Source organism: Diadema setosum, chromosome 1 (assembly GCF_964275005.1).
Source record: "Diadema setosum chromosome 1, eeDiaSeto1, whole genome shotgun sequence".
NCBI lineage: Eukaryota > Metazoa > Echinodermata > Echinoidea > Diadematoida > Diadematidae > Diadema > Diadema setosum.
In genome coordinates, this window is record NC_092685.1 from 47926750 (window position 1) to 47944682 (window position 17933).

The following is a 17933-nucleotide window of genomic DNA, read 5'->3' on the forward strand; positions in this document are numbered from 1 at the left end:
GTTTCTAATATTCTACAAAATCATACAGTAGGTGAAATTATTACGGTTGGAAATTGAAAATGAATGCTTCATTCAAGTGTGGAATGATCTTGAAAGCTCCATGTTTAATTCTAACTCCATCAAAGAATTCCCATATCTCCCTACAGGATATTTCAAAACATCCTCTCAGGAGAACCATGTTCCTCAGATCTCAAAACAAGCTAAGAAGTCAAGTTTACCTTTATGATAGGCTGCATAGCCCTTTGAAAATTAAAAAAGAAGCGATGATCTGTGAGTGACTGGACGTATACCACCATTTGTACTAAACACAACATTTCCCACAGCGAATACTGTCTGCACAATTTGAAACTGAAGTTGACGGTCTATAATTACACTATGGACACAGTAACTGGGAGCCAAAAATCAATGCACAATGGCCCGAATTCACGAAGGTGGTACAAATGAAACCATGGTTTACACCATGGACAAAAACCATGGAGCGCCAAGTGTCGCATGGAATATTTCGTTACGATATCAGTCATTTCATCAATGAAATGATTATTTTGTAACGAAATGACATTTTGTAACTAAATGAACTTTTCGTCCACAAAATGAAAATTTTGTTAACGAAACAGTCATTTTATCGACGAAATTATCAATTTCGTAACGAAATATTCCATACGACACTTGGTACGACACTGATATGGCGGTCATGGTGGTCGGACATCATTTACACAGGCAGGAAAAGTAAAATGTTGGATTTGTAGCCTAAAATCATACGGAATAGCCAGGAACTCAATTCAACAGTCTGGGCCACCCGACACATCTCATCAATTACCATTTCGGACAAGTACATTCCTCTAGAAAGTGACTTTTTTGGACTTTTCTCACTCGTTCTGACTGCTCGGCAAGATGGTCAACACCAGAGCAAAACCACCTACGGTACCGGACAAAAAACAGGCCGGGACCGCTGGGGAGATAGACAGTGACTCGAGCACCTCTCCATCAGATCACAAGCCCGTGAGCAACCAGCCAGAACCCAACACAAAGATGGACATTGAGACCATTGTGGAAGCCATTATCAGGGCATTCACGGACAAAGGACTGGTTGAAAACCGCCTCGCCCCTGCCCTAGGACCGGTGTTAGCGCCAGCACTACACGACTGTTTCATGTTGGAATTGGAGAAAAGGGATGCCCAAATCAAACAACTGGAAAACAAATTGTCTGACGCCGAAGCTCGTGTAGAAGAACTGGAGCAATATTCCAGGCGAAACTGCTTGGTCATCCACGGGATTAAAGAAAACCCGCAGGAGAACACAGACACCTTACTCTGTCAACTTGCGAAGGACCAACTGGAAGTAGAAGTCCAACCACAGGATATCGACAGATCCCACAGGATCGGCGAAAGGGGCAGACTTGATAGGAAAGGTCATGCTCTTCCTCGTCCCATCAAAGCCAAGTTTGCCACCTACGGTCCCAGATCTCGAGTCTATGCCGCCAGATCGAAGCTGAAATCAACCCGCATCTTCATCCACAAGAACCTGACCAGTGACAGACAGAAATTGCTGAGGAAAGTGAGAGCAAAATACCCCCCGCCCACAAACAAGGTATGGACACAAGACAGCAGAATCAAGATCAAAACTACACACAATCTCTACACTATAGCGACACAAAATGACTGGACGGAACACTGCAAACGAACGAGAACGATGAGTTGCCAGGGACGCTCACCAGCCATCATGATGTAAACAAACATGGCCCGTATGTATGTTATTCGAACTTGTGAACTTTTGAACTCGAACGTTCGTCTTTCCTCTGCCTTATACTCTGCTTGTGTTCCTATTCTTTGCCGTCATTACTCGTGTTACGTAATGTGTGTGCATGTGTATGTGTGTAATGTAGTTTATCATGAAGTGTTACATCTGTCTCAACTCTGTGAGAGCCTTTCAAAAGAAACGTACCTGTGTAGTATGTAGATCGCCTTGTCATGAAACTTGCTGTACATCTAGTATGCATTCCCCCTTACCTTGTAATTCCTGGATTTGTTTCCAATGCACTGCAAACGAGCTACCTTTCAATCAAATCCTCGATGATGATGAGTTTCAAAGAACAATCTACACGTTTTTCAATTACTCGAGTCACTTTTGCTCTGCACGACTTGATTCTTTTGCTTTTGATGTATTTGGCATGAATGAAGAGGAAGGTTGGTCTGCCGATAACTTAGAAAATCCCTGTAATTATTATTTCAATGATATTCATTAATAACCGATTTGGTTGAAATCTATGTGAGTGATAAAAATTAAGCAAGTTTTTTCGTGATTTCGGTGTATTTTTTGGTGGTGGGCTTGCGGATTTTGAAATATAACCACATAATATCAACGAAAGTACATACTGTGTAACATGTACATTAGCGCCTGCTTCCACTAAAATTTAACGTGAAATAGTTTCTACGTTGGGTCAGTACACAGTACCCAATGCAACGGTCAATACACGTAGAGGAAGAACCCCAATTTTCGGTCGGCCTCCAAAATCTGGACACTTACCACTTATCACAAGCCAGCAAATTCAACTGTCACAACACACGCATATCACATTGTTTCACATACTGGCACACTCGTTTACCACAGGAAAGTGCCCGAGTCACCTCCAAAATTCCATCTAAAATCACAAATTTTGCCATCAAAAACGCAGAATCGCCGCAACTTTTCCAAAGCGCGCGTGAATTAGGTCCCGTTTTAAAGAATCGGAGTCACTGAAAAAGCGCTACAAATTGAAAAATTACGCCGTTCTCTAGCGAGATTTTTTGCTTATCACAAGCTCAGAGTGTGATGGTATCCTCAAAAACACACAGAAAAACAAAATCTCTGTACGTGCTGATGCAGTGAATAAATGTACAGGGGCTTAATGCAAGTGCAGAGTCCCCAAAATTCGGACACGAACGGGCGCCGCAACGTCCCCGATGCAACCTTACGCCAACAAGGTACAAATATGGCGTGCGCTGATTTTTCTTCAGCAGCCTTGTATGCGTATTGACATTGCATGCGTGTCCGGATTCTAGGGGAATTGACAAGGTGATAATATTTGGGGATTCTGTGAAATTTTATGATCTATTTAACAAAATCAATATTGGGAAAAAGTAGGTTGATACATTTACAGTAACATACATTATTATAGATATAATTTTGTAGAGTATTATTTGAGTTGAACAAATATTGCAAAAAAGCTTAAGTGTCCGAAAATTGGAGCTTACTCTACACTGCGTCTGTTCCCACATACTGAATCCTTCTTTGGAGTGGAGTGGAAACTAATTTGATGTGATTATTATTAAAAGAAAGTTGTAATGTTACAGTTGTAGAAGCCGAATGACCATGTAGAACAAGCGGAACGAGCAGCTTGTAATGTAACAATTTTGGAAAGTGACATGATAAACTTGCATGTAAAACAGCATCTGGCTTTGACGTGTTTAGATTTTCGACTGTTGTGTGCAACGCTTCACACCTACCTACTGGACAAGATCTAGACTCTACGACGCGACATTCGACTGACGGACACCGCCTAGCTTCCCCGCTGCATGTGCGCCATGACATGCACAGCGCACACAGTGCGAGGGGTTGATTCATGTACTACAGCAATGTACAGATAATGCAATGCAAATCTACTGTAGAAACTCTACTACACTCATCGAGGGTATTCCATACTTACTTCAGCAAAGCTGCCAGGGTTTCAAAATTCAGCTTCTTCCGCTTCTTCTCTGGAACCCAATATCCTACTTTCTTCATTGTTCACAAGGTAGCTCAAAAGGGTACAAGAACTGGTCAATTTTTTGATAATTTTAACGCATGCAGCACCAGCAGCATCGGGCACGACCACTCAAAATCTCTCACGCTAGCGCTGTGTAGCTGTACTGTACACTCGCTGGTTCGGCTGTGCGTGTGTAGTGGGCTGGGTTGGGACACATGTGCGACGTGCAGCTCCTCGGCTCACAGCAGATGTAATGGACGGGCGCTGGTTGTGTGTCGTCGGCAAAGTCGAGTCGATAGTTTGAGCATAATATCTCATACAGAGTCTAGAACTGCTCCATTACCACGGCAGGGCTTACAGATGTATGCAAAAAATATCTGTACATATCTTATGTTGAAAATAGATAGATAAAGCTGTTTTCCCGGACTCTAGGACGCTAAATCAATGCCAAATTGACACGCCTACCTGTGGCTAATTTCACGACGAGCGCAAGCGAGCAGCAGGTGCTTGTTTGGATACGTACGTACAGCAGTAAAAGGTAAACAGCGCCATCTAATGGTTTCATTTTCACCCGTAGTCACAGAACTCATCAGAGTAGTACTCAATGAGGTGTAGGAGGAAAATACCTCTCACCTCCCTGATGCATACAGTGGCGGATCCCGAGGGGGGCGCAACCGGCGCACGCCACCCCTTTAATTTTTGTTAAAAACAAAGAAAATAAAAAGGAAAAAATGAAATGAAACCCGGAAGTGGCACCAGAAATATTAGTCACGCCTCCCCCCCCCCCCTTTACAGAATTCCTGGATCCACCCCTGCTGATGTACTGGTACACAGATCGTACCAACAACAGAAATAACAACAACAGATCATGTGATGAATAATACCGGTGATAAACATGTAATACAAGAAGACGGGAAAACAGTCAAATTATAGCTCACAGCAATTTTGGGAAATGCTGCATACATCATGGCTGGCACCACGTTTTCAAAAAGGGGTGGGGACAGTTTACATTTCTGGTGCCACTTCAAGCAAAAACAAAACAAAAACAAAAACAAGGGGCGGGGGGGGGGGGGGGGGCTTCGGCGCAACTTCTGCTGCCACTCTGGGTTTCATCAGCTATATAACTAGCAAAAACAAAAACAAAACAAAACAAAACAAAACAAAACAAAAAATCAAAACTACAACCAGTAACTTATGGAACATGAACAAAGAGAAAAATAGGGCCTAAAATTAGTGGACAGAGACGAATGGATGAATGAATAATCTTAATACTGAATTCATACTAATGTATAAGATCATAATACATTTATCCACTAACAAATAATATAAAATGATTAGCTTTAATGGATGGTATAGTAATGGTGGTGATGAGGATTGGGCTTTTATTTTTTTGCGAGATACCAAGAAAGCTCAAGAATTATCATGAAATAGTATTGGGCATACCATTCTAAGAGGAATAATAATTCAATGTCTATTTGATGAAAATCGGTTTTGGAATGTCTGAGACATCCAAAAACAAAGTAAAGCAAAGCGATCTTAATAAAAGGTGGGTCCCGACTTTTATTAGGATTGCTCTGTTTTGGGTATCTCAGCCATTTCAAACCAATTTTTATCTAACAAACATTGAACTCCTTTGGGAATTACATGTTCTTTCATATTTCATAAGAGGTTTCCCATTATCTCAACCCAAAATGTTAGAAACGTTAAGTTAGGTCTCAACCAAAACTGTACGATCCCCTTAAAAACATTACGTTAATGTTCGAAATAAATCATTTCATATCACAAACCGAAAAATGTGTTGTACTCGAGGGATTTCTGAATAACTGTTTGAAAACAATAATGGCCCCTGGCCAGTGTTCAGCTCTACCGGCGATCTGTGATGGCAACCCTCGTCGAAACAGATTTTGATTCAATTCAATTCAATTCATTTATTTTCATTCTTTTTTTTCAGCAAAATATAACACAGAATAAAATATGAGAAATTATAACAAATGCATACATTCAACTTTACAGGATGGATAATGGTTAACAAATAAGATTATACACGATTCAACAGGGGTGTCACCAGCTTTTTTTCAAGGGGGTGCGTTTTGACACTAAATGTAACCTGCGAGATTCTTTTGTTTTATTGGATTTATTGGTGCCTGTATCATCATGTACATTTACGTAATACACTGTTTACATATACATGTATATACATACATTGTTAGTGGTACGTATTAATAAGCATAAGTTAAACATAGTGGAAAAATACTGTAAAGGACTATGATTATAACATACAGGGGGTGACGGTGTGAGATCCTCGGCGAGAGAGCGAAGTGACCGAGGGGGGGGGGGGGGGATGTGGGAGGGGGATAACCCCTCCCACGGTAGGGACTTTTTGTGAAAACAGAGTATAAAAGTCGCGTTTATAGGGCATTTTAAATCAAATTTCTAGGGAATTAAACATCGTAAAAAATCACTGTGAAGGACTATGACTATAACTTACGGGGGTACATTATGTGACAGTGTGAGATCCTCGGCGAGGGTGTGGGAGGGGGACACCCCCTCCCACGGTAGGGACTTTTTGTAAAAGCAGAGTACAAAAGTCGCGTTTGTAGAGCATCTAAAAGCATTTTTTTTTTTTTTTTTTTTGGGGGGGGGGGATTAAACATAGTGGAAAATTCACTGTAAAGGACTATGATTATAACATACGAGGGTACATTATGTGACGGTGTGAGATCCTCGGCGAGGGGGGAAGCGAAGCGGTCGAGCGGGGAGGGTGTGGGAGGGGGATACCCGCGGCTCCAACGGTATGCCAGGGGCTTTTTGTAAAAGCAGAGTACAAAACTCGCATTAGAGCATTTTAAAAGCAGATTTCTAGGGTATATAAAACAGTAAAAAAAAAAAAAAAAAAACAAACAAACACTGCGAAGGATTATGATCATAACTTCTGAAAACTATTCATTTCAGTTATGGACGAAAAATTTTGCATTTTTAGTTATGAAATTGACAAATTTTAGACGAGAAAAGTGCCTTTATTGCTCATCATAGTCTTTCAATAATTGATCAATTTGTTACAGAGGGCACGGGGGGGGGGGGGGGCAAAAACTCGTTTTGTCCCCTGATGCACACTTCTGTGAAATACTCCGAAAATTGTCAGTCCCCAAATGTATCGAATCTTAATCTGTGGGTAGGAATCGAGCGGGGGAAACATAAATCAAAGAGGATGAGGGAACTTTTGAAAATGATATTTGAATTCAAGTGACAGATATATCAAACATACTTTTTGATGAACTATTCTGAAATTTGTCAATCCCCCAAAGTTTTCGAAGTGTGTGGTTGGAGACCTAACCTGCAGAGGGTATGGGAGGGGTATAGCCCCTACAACGCGACGGAGATTTTGCATTTTCAGAATTGAAATTCAACAATCCGTTGCAGAATGAATGAAAATTTGGACAGTTTTCTATTAAAAAAGGAAGAAATTTTTCATAATTTCGAGAATTATCCTAAGGTGACGTTTGCCCCCTACTCCTCCGGGATTGATGCCCTGCATACGAGAAAGCTGTTGCATTTTTAGAATTCAAATGAAGATAGCTCATAAATAGTACATTCGGAATTTAGGAAGCTCTCAATCCCACAAGACTTTCAGTGCACTAATAATATGAAGGGAAACCAAGCGGGCAAAGGGTTAATTGAAAGGAGATGATTATCCCCTTCCACACGACGGAACTTTTGCATTTTTTTTTAAAGTGAAGTGACAGGTCTGGTGCACACTTGCGATAAAACATTTGTAAATCTATCAATCTAAAGGTGTATTAAGTCCATGGAAATAGACCAAACAGGAGAGGGTGTGGGAAGGGGTATCCCCCTCCCACACGAGAGAGACTTTTCATTTTTAGAATTGAAATTCAGCAACCTGGTGCACACTTTGGGTGAAATATTTGGACAGATTTCTATCAAAAAGCAAGAAAATCTTCGCATCTCGGGAATTATGAATATGTGTGTGTGTGTGTGTGTGGGAGGGGGGGGGGGCAAATGATATGTTTGCCCTTGCAATATTTTTATGGGGGAACTTTTTTTCTGTCAAAGAGCAAGAAAATCTTCTCATCTCGGGAATTATGAATATGTGTGTGTGTGTGTGTGTGGGAGGGGGGGGGGCAAATGATATGTTTGCCCTTGCAATATTTTTATGGGGGAACTTTTTTTCTGTCAAAGAGCAAGAAAATCTTCTCATCTCGGGAATTATGGGAGGGGGCAAAATCATAATATGCTTGCCTCTCCAAAATTTTTAAAAGGCTAAGGCTTGCACTTGGGCTCGCATTTTCAATTTTGATTGGTCAGAAATAAAGTGCTATACGTAGACCCTTACATCCTTGCAGCACACGTACACGTACACGCAAACGTGTACGTGCTCCATACCGTATATACTCTACGGTCGATAAAATAATAGTGAACACTGCAAAATAGATATGTATAAAATCAGTGCTGCCAGAGTCCGGGGTGCAAATTTCTTGTCCCTGGTGTAAAATAAAAATAAAATAATAAAAAAGATAAAAAAAAAAAGGAAAATTATTTAGCGTCCGGCGTTGAGGTCGCTCGGAGACTGATTTTTTTTTTTTTTTTTTTTTTGGTCTGCAGGGGGGTGCGTTCGCACCCAACGCACCCCCCCCCCCCCCCCCCGTGACGCCCATGAATGAATGAATACACTGGCAAAGTACAAAGTTATGTTTAGAGGGCGTGGGGAGAGAATGTAGAGGTCTACTGAAAATTGTATACAATTTTGTAAAATGTTAGCCAGTTCCTAAAAGCGCGGCATGGGCCACGTCCCGAGTTACTCTCCCTATATTGTGCATGATAGAAACACAGAATAACAATGTACACAACACACTCACACAATGTGGGTGGCACGATCTGGCAACTAAAACATATGGTTTCTTAAAAAGTGGTGGCCCAATATCTATTTTTGGTGATCCCAGGCTAGCGGTCCACAAAATGTCGAGCCTTGACGTACAGGATCTGTACGTATAAGTATTCAATAAAAATAGATACACTAGAACAATAAAAAAAACCAAAAACAGCAACAACAAAAACAAAATGACAGGGAAATTACCAAATGAAAATCGCTCCTGCCCAAATGTCACCGATTCCCTTTAAGACGAAAGAAATCAAGTGTTTCCTCACGTTTTTATCATTTTGTCCATCAATTTGAATGTATATAGGGGAAAACTTTACACGAGAGTCCTTTGAATTCCTTCGACTTTTGGACGACTCAATACAAAAGAATACAGTCTCGGCATAAAACAAAATAGAAATCAAGCAAACAAAGAATCAAAAAGGCAAAAAAAAAATCAATTTAACATCAGCTGATATACATGCTACATTAGCTTCAGAATATTCATATTCCTTATACGGAACGATTTATATTCACATTACCTTGTAGTTGTCAAAATCATGTGACAAAAATGAATATATACACATTTGATATCAAATCACATCTACATCAGAACCGTCAAAACGTTATCATTTCTCGCTCAAACGCCTGCGATCCTAACATGCTGAGATGATTCATAATCGATGATTAATAATCGATTTGACATTTGAATTTGAAGTTTATCTCAATACTCTTGTAAGAATTGTGTATTAGGACAGTTTCACTAACCTTGTCGATTACAATTTCGTGTTGTTTTTGCAAGGAATTCATATTATGAACCCATCTGCACAAGCTAAGTATTTTAGAAGTTTTATTTGTTCTCTTTTTGAACGTCCAAAATGGATAATTTCCTATCCTGAGATTGTTTTGACAGACATAAATTATTAAAGTCATCTCTTGATTAGACTTCAAAGTTCATCTTCTAAGGATTACGGAACCGGGAGGGCGACGGGGGTGCATCCACCTCCCACATTCTTAGCTCTTACAGAACACGAATACAATAAATCTTACGCCCAGACAGACAGACAGACAAACAAACAGACAGACAGACAGACAGACAGACAGACACACACACACACACACACACACACACACACACACATACACACAAGAAAACTCATGCCTTTCCGAAATTCTTCCGCGGGTACGGGGGGGGGGGGGGGTCATGGGTGGGGGCTATTTCTCTTGACCCAGCCACAAGAACTCCCCTTGATATTTCTCAGTCCGGAGGGCAACCCGCCCCCACAACACACACACACATACACACACACACACACACACACACTCACACACGCACACACACACACTCACTTTTTTTTCAGTGATCTTTTTATTAATTCCATTTTCTTTGAAAATATAACAGTTAAAAATAAAACATCATAAATTATACATAACATTATTGTCATAATGTTCATGGATGTACGAAACATATTCCATGTTTCCATTCCATGTTTCCATACACACACACACACACACAAACACACACACACACACACCACACAAACACAGTCGTCGCTAACAATAAATAATTATAATTAAAAAAAGTTTCTACACCTACCTCCACCTGTACCTGTATTGATTGCTTATTGGGTGTATGCCGCTTATACCAATAATGTGAAGAGCGCCATCATAAGCTCAGTTTACAACGATAAATGTGTTACGTAATTAAAATTGACTGTAACCAACAAAGAGCCATTAAAAGAGTAATTTTGTTTACAAGCAACCATTTGCGTTTCATTTCAAAGTGATAACCCTGTCATAAAGAACAATTGGATTCCAGTAGAACAATAAAGAACTTTAACTGATGTCTTCGATTAAAGTAACAGACATTCAGGTGCTTTTTCATCACAGCCGTCAGATGGAACGAGAAAAAGGTGAGTTGTTAAAAATCGCAAAAAAAGATATGATGATGACACTGTCAGGAATGAGAAATGAGACAGAGGAGCAAACGAGGAAGTGACAAAGGATTAAAATGATGATGCAGAAGACAAATATGAAAGAGATTAAGAAATGACAAAATGTTATTCAAGTTGAAGATATATGTTACATGAGTCACTGGGTGAAGAGCATGCTGGAAAATATTTGGTGGAGGCAAAGTGAAGAGTCGGGAAATATTTTGTCAGTCAAGATTTCTTCTTCTCATTCCTTGATATGGAAAGTTAGCCCAAATGCATGTATATTTTCACTTTTCTCTTTTTTTTTTTAAATATGAAATTAGCTACATCATCCTCAAGTCATGTCACTTTTTCAACCTCTCCGCTTCTTACGTGGAGCAAAGTTTTGGTGTGCTCTAAATTCAACTTTCGTGATCACTGCACATTTAACAGAAGAATATCGAATGAACATATACGAAGGTATATATATGGAATATGAGTCATTCCGTATGCCATGCTAAGAGACTAGTATAGTTGTACCAGTATTTGTGCGGTGTTTGTACATGCATAATGAAGGACGCATCGTCCCGATGATACTTTCTCATTTTCATAGTCGTGGATACATTTTTTCCTCGCAAATAGTTTGGTGGTGGCAGATCGATAAATGATCGTGATTTTGGCGGAGCTTTCTTCCCCCACCCCATTCTTCTGTGCCGATGTACCTCATCGAAAGCTTGGTATATGCACTGCTAATAGCGTGCATCATCAGTCAAACGCGTTGAATACCGTCATTTTTTCTCGCTTGGCTGACCACATCCTCCGCCAACAAGGTACTGAATACCACGCAGGTGTACTTTTGGTATCGGGTACGGATACGATAGCGGGTGCATGCCAACGCCAGCAGCAGGCTAGCTAGTCAGCAGTCACTGTTGAAATTTGGATTCAGGAGTGCTGGTAAAGCTCGGTAGTGATGGCAGCCTAACTTTGCACGGTGTAAAGTCTGTCAGCGGGCCTTTGAAAGCCAAATATTACAAGTACTTCACACGATCACCGTGTACCAAAGAAGGACAGCTGCCAGAGATATAAGCCTGTTATTGCTTATCAGGCGCTTGCAGAGAATATTGTGGAGTTCTTTTGCTGGTGGTGCGATCAACAAGTTGAGCATAACACGGAAGTGCTCGCGTGGGAGGACTGGCCCAGTGGCGAGTGGTAGTGATTCGGGTTCGGTACAACGTTCGTTCAGCAGCCGCGGTTACGAGTTGTGTGCAGTGTTGGGGAGACAGCTGTGTGGAGTGAAGAAGATAGTTGCACACAAATGAAGAACACCAACTTCGCATGAAGCCATGGCCGGAGCAGATACGTCAAAAGTTCGGCTCCAACTGGAGGACGTTGTGGTGCCCGAAAACCTCATCAATGGCAACAAATTTTTGAAGTGGGACGAGGTAAGATTTTGTCATCACATTTCGCAGGTTTCCTATTTGTCATTCTGTGCTAGAATCAATACTCGACTGTACGAGTCAACTGGTCACACTACCGGCCCGATCCGCACCATCAATTAAAAAGCTGTCATCGTATTGACTTTGCATGCAATTGGTGACTGACGGGCATGGGATTTTATCAGTGGTTTTCAGCGAAAATGGTGTATGATCTTTTTCTTTTTCAGTTAAAGGCACATTTATTCATAAATTGAATATCAATAACACCGATTCTTTATAGCACATATTTCTTTTATCAAACCCATCATAGCCTATTCGTTGAATATGGTTGAGAGAGAGAGAGAGAGAGAAAAGTCATTTTTATATTTTGAATGCTATTGTTTGTGTATTGATATCCAGAAGAGCATTTAAAACAATGTGGATTTTACACAAAAACTGTCTACTCTGCTGTCCGCCTGCTATTTCAAAGACCTTCATGTTTGTACATGTATCTATCTGGACTTTGCTATTGTTTAAGTGTCCAGACCAAAATATTTGATCTGTCATATCGATCAGTTTATCTACAGTATTCAAAGACCATCAATATATTTTGCGGTGTCATATTAAAAGCATACAGTAGACTGCAATAACAATTAAGAATTTTCTTGGTCACAAATTCAATTGGTAGCCTTCATGAAACTAAACACCCCCTCATAATCCTATGCCAGTGAGACTACCTGCAGAAGTAGTCATCCTACATCGTACATTATATGTAAACATTGCAGTTTAACCACACAAGAGTGTTACTTGATCCCTCCACTACAGCCACTCAGGAGCTGAAGGGTCAATTTTGCCACTGCAGAAAATCCAGTACAATTTGTATAATTCTGTAACATGTAACACAGAAACTTTCTTTAAATGTGTTCCGTCAGCATGCAGGATGACGTATTTGTACATGTATAGTTCAGCAAGTTGTACTGCTACATCAATTGCTAACAATAAAAACAAATTGTTTGCAAGATAAAACATGCCCATATGAGCATTAAGTGCATGTCATTGTTGGGTCCATGATATTTGCTCCTGTGACAGTTGCTCCCACAAAATGTCTGCATGCTAAGCCAAACATATTTTACTCACAAACATAAAGTTTCCTATGAATTCTAATCCAAATCCTCACATCAAACTAAAACTAAAACTCTATTGCAATCCTAACCTCAAGTCTGTGGAGAAAATTTAAGACTGGGGCAATTGTCAAAATATCTTGTAACCATCATTGACATGTAGGCCTACATGTATTTTACATATATATTTGTAGTGTTTGTGCCTATTCCGTTCTACACTATGGGTGTATCTGTGCCCGTAGTGCATACCATACATTGTATTATTAATGTTATGTCAAGTTGTTATGTACCACATCAAGTATTACGCATACAAAGGGAATTGTTTGTGTGTATGTACATACATTACTAGTATGTGATATAAACATACAAAACATGTACATGCAACTGTATATTTTGTTGTTAAGATTATGTATTGTCCTCTTTGCGTGAAAGACAGAAGGTATCAATAGAGTGTCCTACAGTGTAGTGATAATACATTGTATATTTTAAATACCCCTCCACTGAATGTTCAATAATGCTGATCTCATTTCAAAATTTCAAATTCAAAATTTTCACGCCAAAGTAGAGCATACTTTCTAATTTTTGATATGTACAGTGAACGATGTACACCTGTAGGTAAGCATTGTACAATATAGACTTATACAGTAACTACAGTGTATGGTGCCCTTCTACAGTTGTACATGTACGTAGGTGTGCAAGTCTAAGCTATTGTCAAAGTTTAATAACTACATGATAAAGCTACACAGACTGTTCAACTCTCTCATACATGTAGCTTTTGATACACTTGTACATTAGACAAAGTCTTTCCTATAAATCATGCTTTGAGAGATAGTGTACTTAATTTTCCCATCTTGATGGCATTTTCTCTGCAATGATTTGTTTTTAGAATCAACAAACGGAAGTAAAAAGCGGCATATTCTGATCTAGAATGAATTTGTTTTCTGTAAAAACAAATCTGCTCAGATGAATGAGAGAACAAGGAATATGCCAGGGAGACTAAAGTGTTAGGGAAATATCTGCTGTTCACATTTTGTGTATGTTGGGTATTAGCTCAGGAAGACCTGAATGTGACTGACCATGTAATGAATGAGCTTTTTTTGATGGAGAAGTAAATTGTAAGTATACACTTTGTTTGTTGAAGTAGGTAGGCGGTAGGAGAAAGAGGAGGAGGTTGGGAAGGCTTGCTTGAGAAAGGAGGCAGTTTGGGGGAGATGGCTAGGAGGTGTGAGAGCAGTTGCTGTTAGAGTGAGGTTAATTGGTTTCAAGACATGGATCAAAACTGGATGATGAATGAATGGTCAATGCTTTTTATAATTCATTGTGTGTGTGTGTGTGTGTGTGTGTGTGTTTGTTAAAACATGAGATGATAGATGTACAACGTATGTACACATATAATACCAGGTACAAGAGTATGTATATGACTGAGGTCACTGGTTGTGAGTGACTGTGTGTTTATGTTTTATCAGCGTGTATGCCTACCTTTCTACATCGTACATGCAGATTACTGATATTACCAAATTAGATAAAGTCCCCCTCTCCCCTCACTTTTGCATAATACAAGTAGTGTACACACGTGTACGTACAGTATACAATGAGGAATACCACTTTTTAACCCAGAAGTGGCACCAGGAAAAGATGTAAAGTTTTTTTGTTTTGCTTGTTGGGGAAGCTGATTGGAAGTTGTACCAGAGGTTTTTGCATTTTTTTGGGGTATTTTTTTTTTCTGGCCAGCCGATGACATCTTGAAGTGGTAGAAGAAGCAAGGGGAAGGCCTTTCTTTCTTTCCTTTTTTCTTTTTTTTGCTTGTCAGCTGACGAAACCTGGAAGTAGCACCAGAAAGTTGCAATGGATGAAACCTGGAAGTGGCACCAGAAATATAAACTGCCCCCCCCCCCCACACACTTTTGTGGTGCTGGCCATGTACTGTATGTACAAAGTTGTAAGGATGGAACAAGTAAGATTTGATTCATTTAAGTAGATACAATTTGACTGTCAGCAAAATGTAATGGAACATTAATGTTGTTAATGGCATGTGGAAGGAGTCATTCAAGTTATGATTTTAATGTGACTGTTACATAGAATGCTAACGTAATACTCAATAATTTTGAGTGAAATGTTAAAGTCTTTTTTTTTCTTCTTTTTTCTTCATGTTGTTGTATTCTTCTCAAGATTCAAACATCATACACGTAAGGATATTTCTTTTTTTTTTTGCATCTTCACAGAGAGAAGAGGTCAATTTTGAACCATCAAATGAATAGAATGTGATATTGTATGTTCCTCTGTATTCATTCAACAAATGAGGATTCCCAGTGGTAGCATTATCATGTGACCAGGATGGCTTAGTGAGGTTGCCATGGTTTCCATGTTAGTTGGCTTATTGACCTTCACACTTGTAATGTTCGTATTACTCTAGACTCGTATGTCTTCAGAGTGTCAAAGTTAGCTCAAATATGTGCTCATCTGTTGTTTTTATTTTATCAGTTTGAAAAATAAAGGTAACTTACATGTGTACATTGTAAAGAGGATACAGATTTCTTCAGTGTCACATCTTTATTGTTGACAGAAGTTACTGAATATTACTGTTTATATTGTGTACATGTACAGACCCAGCAGTGGTTGAAGTAAGACTACGTAGTTGCAAACCTGGCATAAATGTATTTTGTAGCTGTCTGGGTTAACTCCCACCAAACCGCTGTATCAAAATATTGACATCTTACCCAGCATGGCTGTCATTAGTTGTGAAAGAGTTAAAAAGGGGGACAGAAGCCAAGGTGCCAGTGCAAGTGTAGACTTGTAGTTTGAGGGATAGATCTGTCATCCAGAGGAAGTCAGCTACTGACAGTGATCTTAATTCAAGGCCCCCTCGGCGAACGGGATTAATCTCATCAAGATTGAGAAGGCTCAGTTAAGGTTTAGCCGCGGCTCAGTTTGACACTGCCCATCCTTGTGTGAAGGAACGTTGTCATAGAGACGATGTAATGAGGCAAGGACACAGAGACAACAATAGCAGTATTTGATATTAAGGTCAGGTAGCCTTGAATTAGAATTTACAAGTCATTATGATGTACCAGATCGGTCAAAAATGTTGGTGACATTGAATTGAAAGTGGTCAGAAAACTTGTACTGTTTAGCCCTTTTTACACTTGTGTTTCTTAACCCTGTACTTTCTCTGATCCAGGGCTATCGTTAGTACCGTATCAATTTTGTCAGCTTTTTACACTCGCCAATAAAACCCGTACTAAGCTCTTGTCCTGGGCTAAGGAGAAAGCTGACCTTTTTACACTCATATTTCTTAGCCCCGTACTTTCCAAACCACATGAATATTCATGATTACGCTGTGCACTGTACAAGTACGCGCACGCACCAGCAGCACTTGATTACTTCGTTTCTGATTGGTCAGTTGGGGTCGGACTTCGTCTCCGTCGCTTAGCCCTGGATTATTTTTTCGTTCTGTTTACACTCGCTTGCTTGGCACCGCAATTGCGGTGCTAACCCTGCTATTTTGCAGGGCCAGATAGTACGGGATTATCGGTGGGGCTAGCCCACTTTCGCAAAAACAAGTGTAAACAGAAAGTGGGCTAAAAGGAAAGGCCGGTACCAACGGTGGGGCCAAGGCCCCCCCATTAGCCCCACCGTTGGTACGGGACGAAGCAAAAATTTGCAAGTGTAAAAAGTCCTTTTGAATCAATAAATAATAATATACCATGTCAGTGGTTATCTTTGTTATACTACAATGACGTTACCTGCATTATACCTATTGTTAATGCAAAAGGAAGTAAAATTGGTTGGTAAAATCAGAATGTGTGAAGACACGGACATGTTTGGGATTTGTACACAATACTGTTTGTGTGATTGTATACAGCACACTAATGGTACCTCTCAAGGAAGTATGAAGTTGGATTCATTTCAGGTATAGGATGTATCAATGCTGCATCTTGTCAGCAGCTGTGCTACTATGATAGTGTGGGTTTTCACAGCTTCCAAAGAAACCTTGTTTGATTTACTCATTTTTAAATACAAATTTCACACTAATTGTGTTAAAGAGTAACTTCATGTTTGTCGAAACATTTTATAGCAAATTATGTTTTACCATTGGCGGTCTTGAAGTGTATAAATTTTGTGCAGCCACCTGTAGTTTGACTGGTTAGAAACGTATTGGGGAGATAACAGTAGGGATAATAATAATAAATAATAATAATACAGGGTGCTTATAATGCGCCAATTCCACATACAGTATAGCTAACATGCTCAAGGCGCAGTAGAAGTAACTTATAAATGAAATACAAAAATCCTTGGTATTGCATTCATTTCCGTTCTGGTTTCTGCATACAAAACGTACAGTATTCATGCTTTTGCGTTGTGTGTACATATTGAATGCTTGAGGAAATGTGGTTAGGAAACTAGAATATTTAGCAAGTTCTTTTGTGTTAATTTGCATTGTATCAAGAATATATGTGCAATGTTTGCATGAGGAAGTGCAGTTCCAAAACATGAAAAACAGGTTCTTTTGTATATTTGTGAAACCCCCCCCCCAAAAAAAAAAAGCACAAAAAGTTACAGTACGCGCAATAAGAAACGCCTCCGTCAATTTCGTTTTCCAACGAAAGTTCGTTATCGATCGAGTAGCAACGAAATCTGGACGAAATTTGGACGAAATTTCGTTATCGATCCATTAGCAACGATTCTGACGCTTTGTGGACGCTTTGTGGACGCATTTCACGCACGACCGCCCGCTCAATTCCGTTCGGCAAATGCGTTGCTCGTTCGGAAAATGCGTGTTCGGAGCTCGGCAGTTTCGTCCAAATTTCGTTAGAAGCGTCCGTGATCCAAGGCGCACATGGAATACAGTACACACGTGAATCACTGCAAGATTAGACTCAACAAGTAGAA

The 17933-nt window shown here is 39.9% G+C and overlaps 2 protein-coding genes across 2 annotated transcripts in view; one reads left to right on the plus strand and one right to left on the minus strand.

The window, feature by feature from the left end:
* LOC140236716 (inositol-tetrakisphosphate 1-kinase-like) overlaps positions 1-3815 on the minus strand; it is a 33410-nt gene extending 29595 nt beyond the window's left edge. Inside the window, exon 1 of the mRNA XM_072316643.1 lies at positions 3683-3815. Within this exon, the coding sequence (XP_072172744.1) occupies positions 3683-3759 (77 nt within the window). The 5' untranslated portion in view covers positions 3760-3815. The remainder of the gene's footprint in view (positions 1-3682) is intronic.
* Positions 3816-11506: 7691 nt separating this feature from the next.
* The window catches only part of LOC140242735 (1-phosphatidylinositol 4,5-bisphosphate phosphodiesterase beta-3-like), a 173427-nt gene continuing 167000 nt past the window's right edge, over positions 11507-17933 (plus strand). The window contains exon 1 of the mRNA XM_072322530.1: positions 11507-11949. Within this exon, the coding sequence (XP_072178631.1) occupies positions 11851-11949 (99 nt within the window). The 5' untranslated portion in view covers positions 11507-11850. The remainder of the gene's footprint in view (positions 11950-17933) is intronic.